Raw genomic sequence first — 11621 nt, 5'->3', positions numbered from 1 at the left:
ATCCCAGACGCACCGGGGCAGCTCTGAAAGCGTTTCAGCCGAGCTCCAAGGGAGAGACCCAGGCCGAGGCCTAAAGGAAGGCTGCTCACGAGCAGAGATTTAAAAGCAACAAGCTCAGAGCTGCGAGAGCAGCGTAACCAGCCTGCTAAGGACTCCGCCCAAATGAGCCTTCCCAGCCCTTGCTCAGCGACAAGCGCTCAGCCCATTAGACCCAGCTGCACTAGCCTGCCACAGCCACCCTGCCCAGGTCAGGGCCTAGCCCCCTCCCCCAGGCCTGGCAGAGGGAGAAGTCTGGGTTTCATGTATTTTGAAAATAAAATAGCAACGTTTTAAAAACAGAGATGGAAATGAGAACCAGTTCAAAGGGGCGTTAGGAGCAACTAACCCTTTGGATGCTGCAGACAAGGATGAGCCTGGAAATTCCCTCCCTGCCAGAAGACCTGACCCTCTCCCCCGTGAACTCCCCAGCAAGCACCCCGTCCCTCTCCCCATTTCCCATGTGACTCAACCCCAGCCACCCCAATTCCCCCCTCCCTTGCTCAAGGCATTTGCAAGCACCTCCTTTCTATGCCTCTCCCAGCTGCTCAACCCACCCCCGTGACCCCCACGACCCCTCCCAGCTCCTCTTACCACAAACCCCTACCACCCCTGCTGCCAGTTCCCCCTTCCCCCAAGTAACCTGGGCCCCTCTCTCTAGCTTCTGTCCTACTCTGGGCCCTGCTGCGGCTCCAGGAGACAGACCTGCTCCCACAAGGGCTCCAGAGCAGGCAGGACATGCCCTGGCACGCCACGTTAGTTATTACATGGACATGGGACTTCTACCTCCTGCCCAGTCAACTGCTGCCACATGGCCAGACGGTGGAGCTGGCCCAAGAGCTCCGGTTCACCATGGAGGGATTAATTCCAGATCTAGCAGCTCATGGTGGCACCAGCACCTGTCCCACGAGAGGCCACAGTGAACCTAGCTCGGCACGGCACAGCACTCAGGGAGGGGAGTCCTGCCCTACGCCAATTTCAGACAGGCCCAGATGCTTAGAGATGCTAGATGTGGCCCCCCTATTCCCTCCCTCCCACCTCCTTGGGTGCGAGAGGCCAGAAAGATGGGAAAAGAGTAGTGTGCAAAAACGAGCACCTACATCCCACCAATGGGCACTCGGACACTCCAGCACCGAAGACGGCGTTAGGGTTCTGGAGCCCCAATTAGCACCCACAAATCTGAGATTTGGGCCTGCAGGTCTCAAAGCTGGGCTCCGTGTCAGTCTCTGGACTCCAATTCCCATCCAGTCAAACACTTGCTCTCCCTGCGCCCTGCTCAGACCCCCGGCTGGGGCTGTGATACGTGGGGATGGGCTTGTCACGAGGCTTGCAATTGAGGGCCAGCGTAGACACCCTGACAAACACGGACACGTCTCTAAACCTCTGCACACAGGCAGTGCTATTGAGAAGGAAGCAGACAGCAGGCTAGTGTGGATCCAGGGAGCCACCACAACAGTGACCGAAAAACTTCTCATTCACAAGGAAAACCAACACAACAACACGTAAGAAAGGGATCCCGGCCACGGCTATTTCTTCTCCTGCTTGTGCTGCTGGTATTTCCTGTAGTGGGTCTGGATGGTGACGGCAGCCCGCTCGGTCGGGTCACACAAGCACTCGCTCTTGCTGCTCGAATCAGGAACCACGTTACCTAGGGAGACAGGCAAAGAACACGATGAATCCAACAGCCTGGGCACGTGCTGGTGAAAGGCACCAGCGACAGCCCTGCAGGCAAGGACAGCAGAGCCCTGCCAGCGCGTCCCCGCTGACCACTCCTAGGGACGAGAGGGAATTCAGTGTACGTGGCCCAGGCCAGCCTCTGCTTTGCCAACACCACCAGCAAGGGACCCAGGTCGTGCCATCAGTCAGTGGGTCTTCTGGCACGTGGGTGCTTGTCCACTGGGAACAACCCTTTGAACCAGGGCTACAAGTCAGACATCAGGTGGCAACGGTCAGTCGCTACCAAACAAGACTGACCGTAACTGATCGGCCTCGAGGCCAAAGACCCTAGTGCCCCATTGCCAAGACTGGGTCCGGCCTTCTGCCCCCGAGTGATGGGCAGACCTCAGAGCTGGGAATTCTGCTGCACTCTCACACAAGCCCCCGCGTGTCTGGGAGGGGCAGGGCCGGCGATCGACACCTCTAATTCCATGCGGACAACTCGCAGGCCTCTGCTCCCGCACAGTAATGGAGGCAGGGCTCTTATCTGCCACCCGTCCATACGACATCCTTAATCTGCCGCTCATCTCTCCAGGCCAACAACAACAGGCGGCCACATTTCTGCAGAACAAAACCAGCCCAGCCAGCCAACCGGGGCCGACCCAGGGTTCTTAACCACACTTATCCCCCCACCCGCACAGCTGGTCTCGTTAGAGTGTGCCGGGGAGTCCCGAGTGGCCGACAAGGATGGGAATTGCTCCTGGTGGGAGTTCCTCAGAGAAGACAGCATTCAGGGATCTCAACACTGAACACAACTGGAAGGAGACGCCAGTTCTCTCTTTTTAACTGTGAATTTAGCGCTGGGGAGAGTAGCTGGGTCGAGGACCCTGGAGAGACTCATGCACCTTATTTAACCACAGATCAGACAGCAAAGGCCACCATGGCCCACTGAATCCCCAGCACTTCTCTTAGCATCAGGAAGCCTCTGACAAGGTCCCACTCCAAAGGCTCCTAGGCAAAGTAAGCTATCATGGGAAAAGAGGGAAGGGGTCTCCTGGATCCGTAACTGGTTCAAAGACAGGATGCAAAGGGTAGGAATGAATTATCAGTTTTCACAGTGACAAGTGGCAAAAGCGGGGCGTCCAAAGGATCTGTACTGGGACGTGTGTTGTTCAACGTATTCATGAATGATCTGGAAAAAGGGGTAAACAGCGAGGTGGTAAAATTTGCAGCCAATACAAAATTACTCAAGACAGTTAAGTTCAAAGCGGACTGTGAAGAGTTACAAAGGGATCTCACTAAACTGGGCAACAAAATGGCAGATAAGTGAAAAGTAATGGAAAACAATCCCAAATATATACACAAAATGATGGGGTCTAAATTAGCGGTTGCTACTCAAGAAAGAGATCGTGGAGTCATTGCGGATAGTTCTCTGAAATCATCCACTCGCTGTGCAGAGGCAGTCAAAAAAGCAAAGAGACTGTTAGGTAGCATTAGGAAAGGGATAGATAAAACAGAAAATATCATAATGCCACTACGTAAATCCATGGTATGCCCACACCTTAAATACTGCATGCAGTTCTGGTCGCCCCATCTCATAAAAGATATATTAAAATTGGGAAAAGTACAGAGAAGGACAACAAAAATGACTAAGGGTGTGGAACAGCTTCCATATGAGGAGAGATTAAAAAGACTGGGACTGTTCAGCTTAGAAAAAAAGATGACTAAAGGGTGAAATGACAGAGGTCTATAAAATCATGAATGGGGTGGAGAAAAGTGACTAGGGAAGTGTTATTTACCTATTCACATAACACAAGAACCGGGGTCACCCAATGAAATTAATAGGCAGCAGGTTTAAAGCAAACAGAAGGAAGCACTTCTTCTCACAACACACAGTCAACCTGTGGAACTCATTGCCAGGGGATTCTGTGAAGGCCAAAAGGTATAACTGGGTTCAAAAAAGAACTAGATACATTCATGGAGAATAAGTCCATCAATAGCTATTAGCCAAGATGGTCAGGCAAGCAACTCCATTGTCTGAGCAACCCTAAATCTCCAACCGTTAGAAGCTGGGACTGCATAACGGGACGGATCACTTGATAATTGTCCAGGTCTGTTCGCTTCCTCTGAATCATCTGGCACCAGACATGGTCAGAAGACAGGATACTGGACTAGATGGACCATTGGTCTGACCCAGTATGGGCATTCTTATCTCCACTGACACCAGCACAAGGGGGTCACTTACACCTACTGCAGCACCAGGAACTGTTCACTAGACTGAACCAAGAACTACAAATCTCCTTACATGCAGGTCACGGAACAGCCATCACCTGGTAACAGCGTCTGGTCACCACCAACCTAGTCTGGATTTGAACTAGGACACAGATGCCGGGCTGTGACTAGCCTATTGACAGTCCCCTGAGCCACACAGCCCCTCCGCCAAGGCAGTGAATTAACAGCTGGCATTCCAGATACCTCGTCTGCTATGCAACGCCGGCTTGCTTGCTGTATTTGTACCCCGATGGCTGAGCTTGGCTTCAGAGCCCGCTCGCTCATCTGCGGCCACGTCATCGTTTACATTGCAAGCAGCTTTGTGCCGCTCCTGCATCTCTGAAGCAGCCAGAGGAAGGAGGGGAATCCTTTTGCTGGAATGATGCTAAGCCATTAGATTTCCAAGGCGTACCACACCCAGCAGGCTCAACAGAGCTCGCCCACGCCTCCAGCAGCTAGAGGAGATGGGAAGGTTACTCCCAGGGGCAGTTAAACACAGAGAGACTAGGCGGGGTTCTGGGTACCCTGTGCTGTTCTAACCCTGCAGGCCCGGTTTGCTATATTGCACACAGCTGCTTTACAAGTCCATGCAGCATCTGGTACTTAATCACCTGGGCTCTACGGAGTCGTACAGGGCACTTCCAGGGCGAGGGACTGAGCAGGCCTAGAGTCTGTTTCACATGATGAAAAATGCAGCTATGCCAGGAAGGTTGCTCGCCCCGGGACTGTGGAAACCAGGGAAGCTCTTGACACACTGCACAAGTTCTGTTCACTTCCTGAGAACATACAGCAAAATGCTGGGTGACAGCCTCAGAGATCCCAGGCTGGTCGTCACCCCAAGTACTCCCCACTTCCAGGGCTGGGGGGATAACCCAGAACACGAGGCCAAGCGACCACTGTTGCCATGAAGGAGACAAGCTGCCCGAGACAGAGTCACGGTCCTGCATGTTTCACATCCCTCCAGAGCACAGAAGGAGCGCAGACCCTGTTACTCACACTAAACAGAGCCTGCAGTCTGGATGAAGATCTCTCTGCCACTCTCAGGGAGCGCCCTGCCCTCTCTGGGGTAGAAAGCTCCCAGAGGTTTGCCCCGTTTTGGCAAGAGACCTGTTTTTTCTGCACCCTGTAGGCAGAAATGAAATAAAGCCACAAAGCTAGCTGTGCCCAGCAATGGAGAGGGGTCATTTGAACCCATCACAGCTGGGGTTTGGAGCGGTGCCTGCAGGACTTGTCAGCCGTCACCCAGGTACTGGGGTAAGCGGAGGAGAATTATTTCAGGATCTGCCTTCAAGTCCTTTGGTCAAATCAGCCTCTGTCTGCCATATATTCTACAGAGAGGCCATCATCTAAGGCACCGAGTCCCTGTTCCAGTGCAGGGGAAACCCTTTTTCCATTACTGACTAAAAATAAACAGCCAGGTGCTACCAAGGACAACATCCAGGCTCTCAGCACAGGCCAGAAGTTCAATGAGTTTGCTGTTCTCAGCCTATTTTTCCAGGAATCTACACCAGACTTGTTCCAAGTCCCCCAAGGGCCCCCGAAATGGCACATAACCACTCCGCGAGGGTCTGTATGGACAACATCCAGGTCAGGGAAGCAGTGGAGCGGGCAAGTGATACAGAAGGGAAAACCCACCCTCGCTCTCTGCCAGCACTAATCCCACTGTTTAGACAGCTGTGCTCCCCAAAGCCCTCCCTGCCTTTAATCACTGAGCGCGATGCTCACTCGCTGGCGCACACAAAGAAGCGTGGCACTGTACAGGAATAAAGCTCTCATGCTGATAAATGGGAGCGCTCCCTGCCCGATGCTTAATGTTGCATTAGGGAGGTATTGTGAAATTCAACAGAAACTGAATCAAAGCAGCACGGCACTGTTCTTTTAAGCGAATGTGTCACAGCTAAGCACCCCCCTAGCAGTGATCAGACATCCCGGTGCCAGATGCTGCTGTATAAACTCAGCAGTGTCACCTGAACCCATTTTTATTCACATCCTAAAAGAAACTGCAAAGTAAAAGACACATAAAACAGCCCGCATTGGGAATCAGCTCCTGCCTGCTCACAACAGGCCTCATCGGCCATAAATCCTGTTCTCGGCACTAGCAAACGCCAGAGGCCAGGGAGGCAGTGGGAAGTGGAGGGGGGGGGGGGGGAGAGAACATGCAGCAGTAAACCAGGAATAAGCCCCATCTGTGTGGACTGTTGACGGCTCTTAAAGAAAAACCACCAGCCAAGGATCTCTGCGGGCTGAGCAGACGCTGAACCCATCGATAACGCTGCACTGCTGTAACCCCACAAGTCCAGTTCTCAGCTGGGAACCAACCAAAATATCCCTGTTAGGGTGAAAGTCACTTAGGCCTCTGTGGTTTTCACTGTCCATCACTGCAGGCTACAGAACAACAAACAGGTGCAGCAAAAACCACCTGGTTGAGCAGCGTGGACCCCTGCACTTGGCACGTCCGACCACAAAGCTACACTGCCCCTCTCCCATACAGAACTCTGGAGAACGTTTAGCACTTTCCACCTGCAAAGAATCAATTGCCCTGCATAACGCCCTGGGAGGTAGGTCGGGATTACCAGCTCCATTTCAGAGGGGGAAACTGAGACCCAGAGAGGGGAAGGGTCTTCCCCAAGGCCACAGGAGGAGTCAGTGGAGAGCCAGGAATAGGATTCAGTAGTTCCTGGCATCCCGGATTGTTACACGTTAATGTCATGGCAGTCACACAGGGACCTGAGCTGTGTAACTATGCTAGGCACTGGGGACAGATGACCGGCAGCTCACACAGGTGAGAATGCTCAGGTGCTTACATCAGTCCACGTCATTACACTGTAGCCCTTTTTCGGCCACGCTAGTCCTATTCTATCCGATACCAGCCTGGAGAGGAGGGACAACGGGATCCCCAGGGGCTAGCTACTTAGGCCTCATTTGAACTAGAATGTTTGCACCCATGTAACTAAAACCAGTTTAGAAACTAACTGAATTAAGGAGTGCAAGTCCTTTGTACCGACACTGAAATGGGGTTAAGAGAGATTCACATCGGTGCGGCCCAGTCGATTCCGTACGAGATAACCCGATAGGCGTTACCCTGATTTAACCAACTACGTTTCTAAACAGATTGAGTTAAGTCAGTGCATCTTTCTGGTGCAGACAAGGCCGTGCAGCTGCCAAAGACCTTTGGAAAAATCGGACATCCATAAGGCACACTTGGGAGTGGTTCTTAGAGGTTAGCAACAGGGAAATGTTAACAGTCTACCTCAATTTCAAAGGGCTGGCCACTGGAAAAACAGGAGCTGGTCAGACAAGAGCTGAACGATGACGCCCGTAAGCTCCCAATGGCTTGTCAAGGCCCCTGCCAGAAAGCAGCAAGAGACACTGGCTCCAAAACACTTGCAAGTCACAGCAGCATGTCTAACACTTCTGTTCCAGCTCCACGCTGGAGCACTGACCATCTGGTCAGGAGCACGAAGCCACACGGCCCTGCTGCAGAACCCCCGGCAGGGCACTGTGGAAGGGGGATGGAAAGGGCAACCAAGACCACAGCAAGAGGAGTCATCTGCTCTGCTGAATGTGGCTTTCCTGAAGGATGCCCATGAGCAGCGGGAATTCAGCCCCGTGGCGTGGCCTACCGGGACTCCGGAGAGGAGTCGCCACACTGGATTCCCTGCCAAAGTTCCTGTCCAGAACAGGACACTCCACCCTCCACCGCAGCAGCCTCCAATGCCCCTTGACTCGGCGCACAGCTCGGCGGCACATTCCAGTCCTGCGCTGCAGACAGCATCCGTGCGCCGGCCGTCATCCGATTACCGCCTGAGCCGCACTAAGAATAGAAGTGGACAAATCCTATTTGCTGAGCACTTGACTTCATTAGAGGCAGCAGAATTTGAGGACATTTCAAAGTGGCTCCTGCCAGGCAAGGAGGGAAGAGGATGAGGCCCGAGGAAAGAGGGACCTTCTGACACCCATCTCTTTCCATTGCAAGTTCAGCTGGGCGGGTTTGGAGGAGGAGAGGGATTGGCTTGCTGATACAAGCACATTACAGACCTGCTGGAAGTTCAGGCTGCGCAGCACAGAGCGCTCACCAGCTGGACAATGGGTCAGAGCAGCGAGGCTCCCTCCACCAGGATACCCCAGGTTGGGCGTCTGGCTATTGATGCTGCCAGCTATAATTCATACAGCCTGCCTGGGATCCTGCACACACTCCCAGCCGCTCCGGCTGGGGGTACATTCCAATCAGCACAGCAATGATTAAAAATTAATTAAATGGAGTGTGCCGGCTCTGCTGCGTCGGAGCAGCGCCACTCGGGGGTGCGAATCCCTCCCACAAACCCAGTCTTGTTCCAGTGAGTTAACATCTCAGCAGCACACTACACACTCACCTTTCCGCGAGTAGATGCTGTCGTGCCGAGAGCTCCCACCTTTCTGGAAATAAACAAAACAGAAATAGGAAGAGAGTTAGTTCTGTCCCCAACAAGAGCCCGTGAGGATGGTCCCTGCCAAGGCACTGAAAGGAGGCAGGGCTGGTTTCAATGTGCTTTTAACTCTCCACTGCTCACAGTAACTCTGAGACCCTGACTATATCGTAGCGGCCCCTGTAGAGGGGCACCATGGAGTAACGCTTCCGTTAATTAATAGTTGTGAAAGCACTTGGAAGGCAGAGTTATAGAAAAGGCTCCTGTTTAAAAAAAAAAAAAAATCCAGTTTGTGAAAACAAGATTTCTTTAATTTGTTTCCCTGACATCTCAGGAGATGACATTTGCACTATCTAGCCTCATTAATGCCTGAATGTGCAGTTCAGAAGAAAGTAGACAATGAAACTAGCCTGGTCAGTTTCACTGTCTACCGCTCACGCCCTCGCAAGATGCTGCAATGCCTAGGGTGCAAGCTCTGCAGGGGATGCTTCCATCCAAAGGAAAAGCCGTTTTAATGTACTTAAAAACCCCCAAACCTTTCCACCTGGCCCTGGCCCTTTAGCGATGCTCTTTTTTGCCCTTTGGAGAAAAAGATTCTCTCCCCCACAGACTTGGTTTTGAGCAGATTGTTTAATTAACAAGCACACCCTGCTTTTTCATTGCAAATAAAAATATGCCCATTTGTATCATCATTACCAGCATGGTCACCTGATCCCACGTGCAAGAATCAGAAGTTCCATAGCTGTCTAACCTAGAGCCTGGGAAACCCGGCCAAGCGGTCCCCCACTACTAGTTATTTTTCACGTTTCTGGCATGGAAGACCCTTCGTTCTAATAAATAAAATAGTAACAAATAGGACGCTGCTGTGAGAACTCTCCAAGGCATCTGGAATATGGAGGTTAATGGTTTATTGCCGTCCCTTGGCATACAGAAAGGGCCCTGGACTTCCACAAGGGCTGGCAAATTCAGCCACGGCACAGCTGCTCAGCTACGCTTAATTTCCTTAGCCAGCCAGAGCCGTGAGGGAAGTGCTCTGTGCTCACAGCAGCCGCTGGCTGCGCATGCCGTGAGAGAAGAGAGGCAGCCTCGCGTGCGGTACTGCTGCCATTGGGGAGCCATGGCATGTGCGACCATGGAGCGGAACTGGAGATCTGCTTCTTTAGCTACAGGGCCTGAGAGCCGCTCCATACCCTACCCTAGAATTTCTTCCCAGGAGTGGCAAGGAAGAGTTTAAGGGGAGGGGGATTGGTGGTAGGCCCAAAGGCAGTGGAGGCTGGAGGAGAGAAAGGCGACTCTCTTCCAGGAAGGTAAGTCCTAGTTCCAGTTTCCACCAACTCTGCTTCTTGTCTCCCTAGGCACAGAGACTCCAGCGAGACCTCAAGCCCAGATGGCATGCTACCGGCAGCACAGCTATCAACACAAGGCTCTTGAACACGAATATCTCCCCTGGGGGGAGGGATGGGCATGTGCTTGGACTCAAGCCTTCGCCGACTTGTTCCCAGATTGACCACGGAGCCTTCGAGTCTTTCTTCATTTTAGTCAGCTGGTGAAATTCACCCTGGGGTCCCGAAGGAACTAGCTGGTTTGCTCTCAAAGTGGGAGGGTACCTCTCGTGGTGTCCAGCAGGGGTCAATCCTGGGTCTGGTGCTATTCAATATTTTCATTAATGATTAGGAGAATGGAGTGGAGAGTCTGCTTATAAAATGTGCAGATGACACCAAGATGGGAGGGGTTGCAAGCACTTTGGGGGACAGGAGTAGAATTAGAAATGAACTTGAGAAAGTCAAGAATTGGTCTGAAATCAACAAGATGAAATTCAGTAGAGACAAATGCAAAGTACTACACATAGGAAGGAAAAATCAAATGCACAACTACAAAATGCGGAATGACTGGCTAGGGGGTGATACCGCTGAAAAGCATCTGGGGGTTATAGTGGGTCACAAATGGAATATGAGTCAACCATGGGATGTAATCGCAAAAAAGGCGAAGATCATTCTAGGATGTAGTAAGAGGATTTGCTGCTCCACACGTTGGATTCAAGGTTGTGTTTACCGGCCCAGACTATGCCAACGACGCTGCTGTGCTTGCAGTGAGGTCACAGAATTTCAGCCTTGCCCTCCAAGGTCTTCAAGATGCCACCTGCACTATGGGGTTGAACAGATGTTCAAGATCCAGACCCTTGGAGCTGGGCCACCAGAACACCCTGTGCAGGTGCGGTCAAGTACCATGGAGAGCATTGACAAGTTCGTCCATCTAGGCTGCAAATAGAGTTCAAACGATCACAGCAAACCAGAGGTCCTTTGACTAATAGGTCTCACTGCCTCCTGCATGAAGTCCATGTCTTGCTTATGGGTGCAAAAATGTCTGTGCTGAGATGAATTTCAGATCTATCAAACCTGTGTACTGCCTGTATTGCTATACAGGCCAGAAACCTGGACCCTCTGACAGACAGACTTGGAGCAGCTAGAGGCATTGCGTAGGTGCTGCACCACCAAATCCTGAGGATAAAGTTGTTTGACTTTGTGCAAAAAGTCACAAAGATCTGGCCTTTCTTCAGTTGCTCAGTTTACTCAAAAGTGGCATTGGAAGCTCTTCAGCCACATCACCAGGACGGAAAAACACGCCAGCACATGGCGCTCTCAAGCTCTCCGTCGACATCAGCCCAGACATTGTGGAACTGCTGGATTGAGCCAGATCTGGAAACTTCACTACACAACGCCCTGTGCGACACCATCAGCCATGGTCATTCTGGCCAGCACAACGGTGCTTAGCACCCTGGACACGTTCGCCGATGAGGATGTGCTAGCTTGATTCACTGTTGTGTTATTCTGCTCTTGCATTTTTTCCCTTCTCCAGGCAGAGGCAGAGATTTATGGTCACGTCTTCCCCTGAATTATTTCCTATCACACTTCCCTCAAATGGCTCTTTTGCGGAATTCCACTTTTATTCTCTCCGAGTCCAGACCCACATTGTTCAGTCTGAAAGTTCACAGCTGATTTCACCTCCGCAAATTCCCCTGGGACCAGACCACCAGTTGGATTCTTTCGGTCCCACACAGGTTTGCCGCCTTCTCCTCTGTCCTCAAATACCCTCCCTTGTGTGTCCCCTCTGCCTTCCTTGCCTTTGTCTAGCTAAACCCTTCTCAACAAAACACTACCCAAAAAATAAATTGTAGTATTAAGATGGGGTTTGCAAACCCTCATTTGGTTCCCTTGGCCTTTATTTTCTTTATTTTCCACTGCCTTGTCTGCC

At 51.9% G+C, this 11621-nt stretch overlaps 1 protein-coding gene across 1 annotated transcript in view; it reads right to left on the bottom strand.

Annotated features, from left to right (window-relative positions):
* Nucleotides 1-703: 703 nt before the first annotated feature.
* Nucleotides 704-11621, bottom strand: part of CEP164 (centrosomal protein 164) — a 94161-nt gene continuing 83243 nt past the window's right edge. Inside the window, 2 exon segments of the mRNA XM_054005462.1 lie at nt 704-1684; nt 8337-8379. Of these exon segments, the coding sequence (XP_053861437.1) occupies nt 1563-1684; nt 8337-8379 (165 nt within the window). The 3' untranslated portion in view covers nt 704-1562.

This window comes from Malaclemys terrapin, chromosome 15, assembly GCF_027887155.1.
Source record: "Malaclemys terrapin pileata isolate rMalTer1 chromosome 15, rMalTer1.hap1, whole genome shotgun sequence".
NCBI lineage: Eukaryota > Metazoa > Chordata > Testudines > Emydidae > Malaclemys > Malaclemys terrapin.
This window is presented reverse-complemented; position numbering and strand designations above follow the sequence as displayed.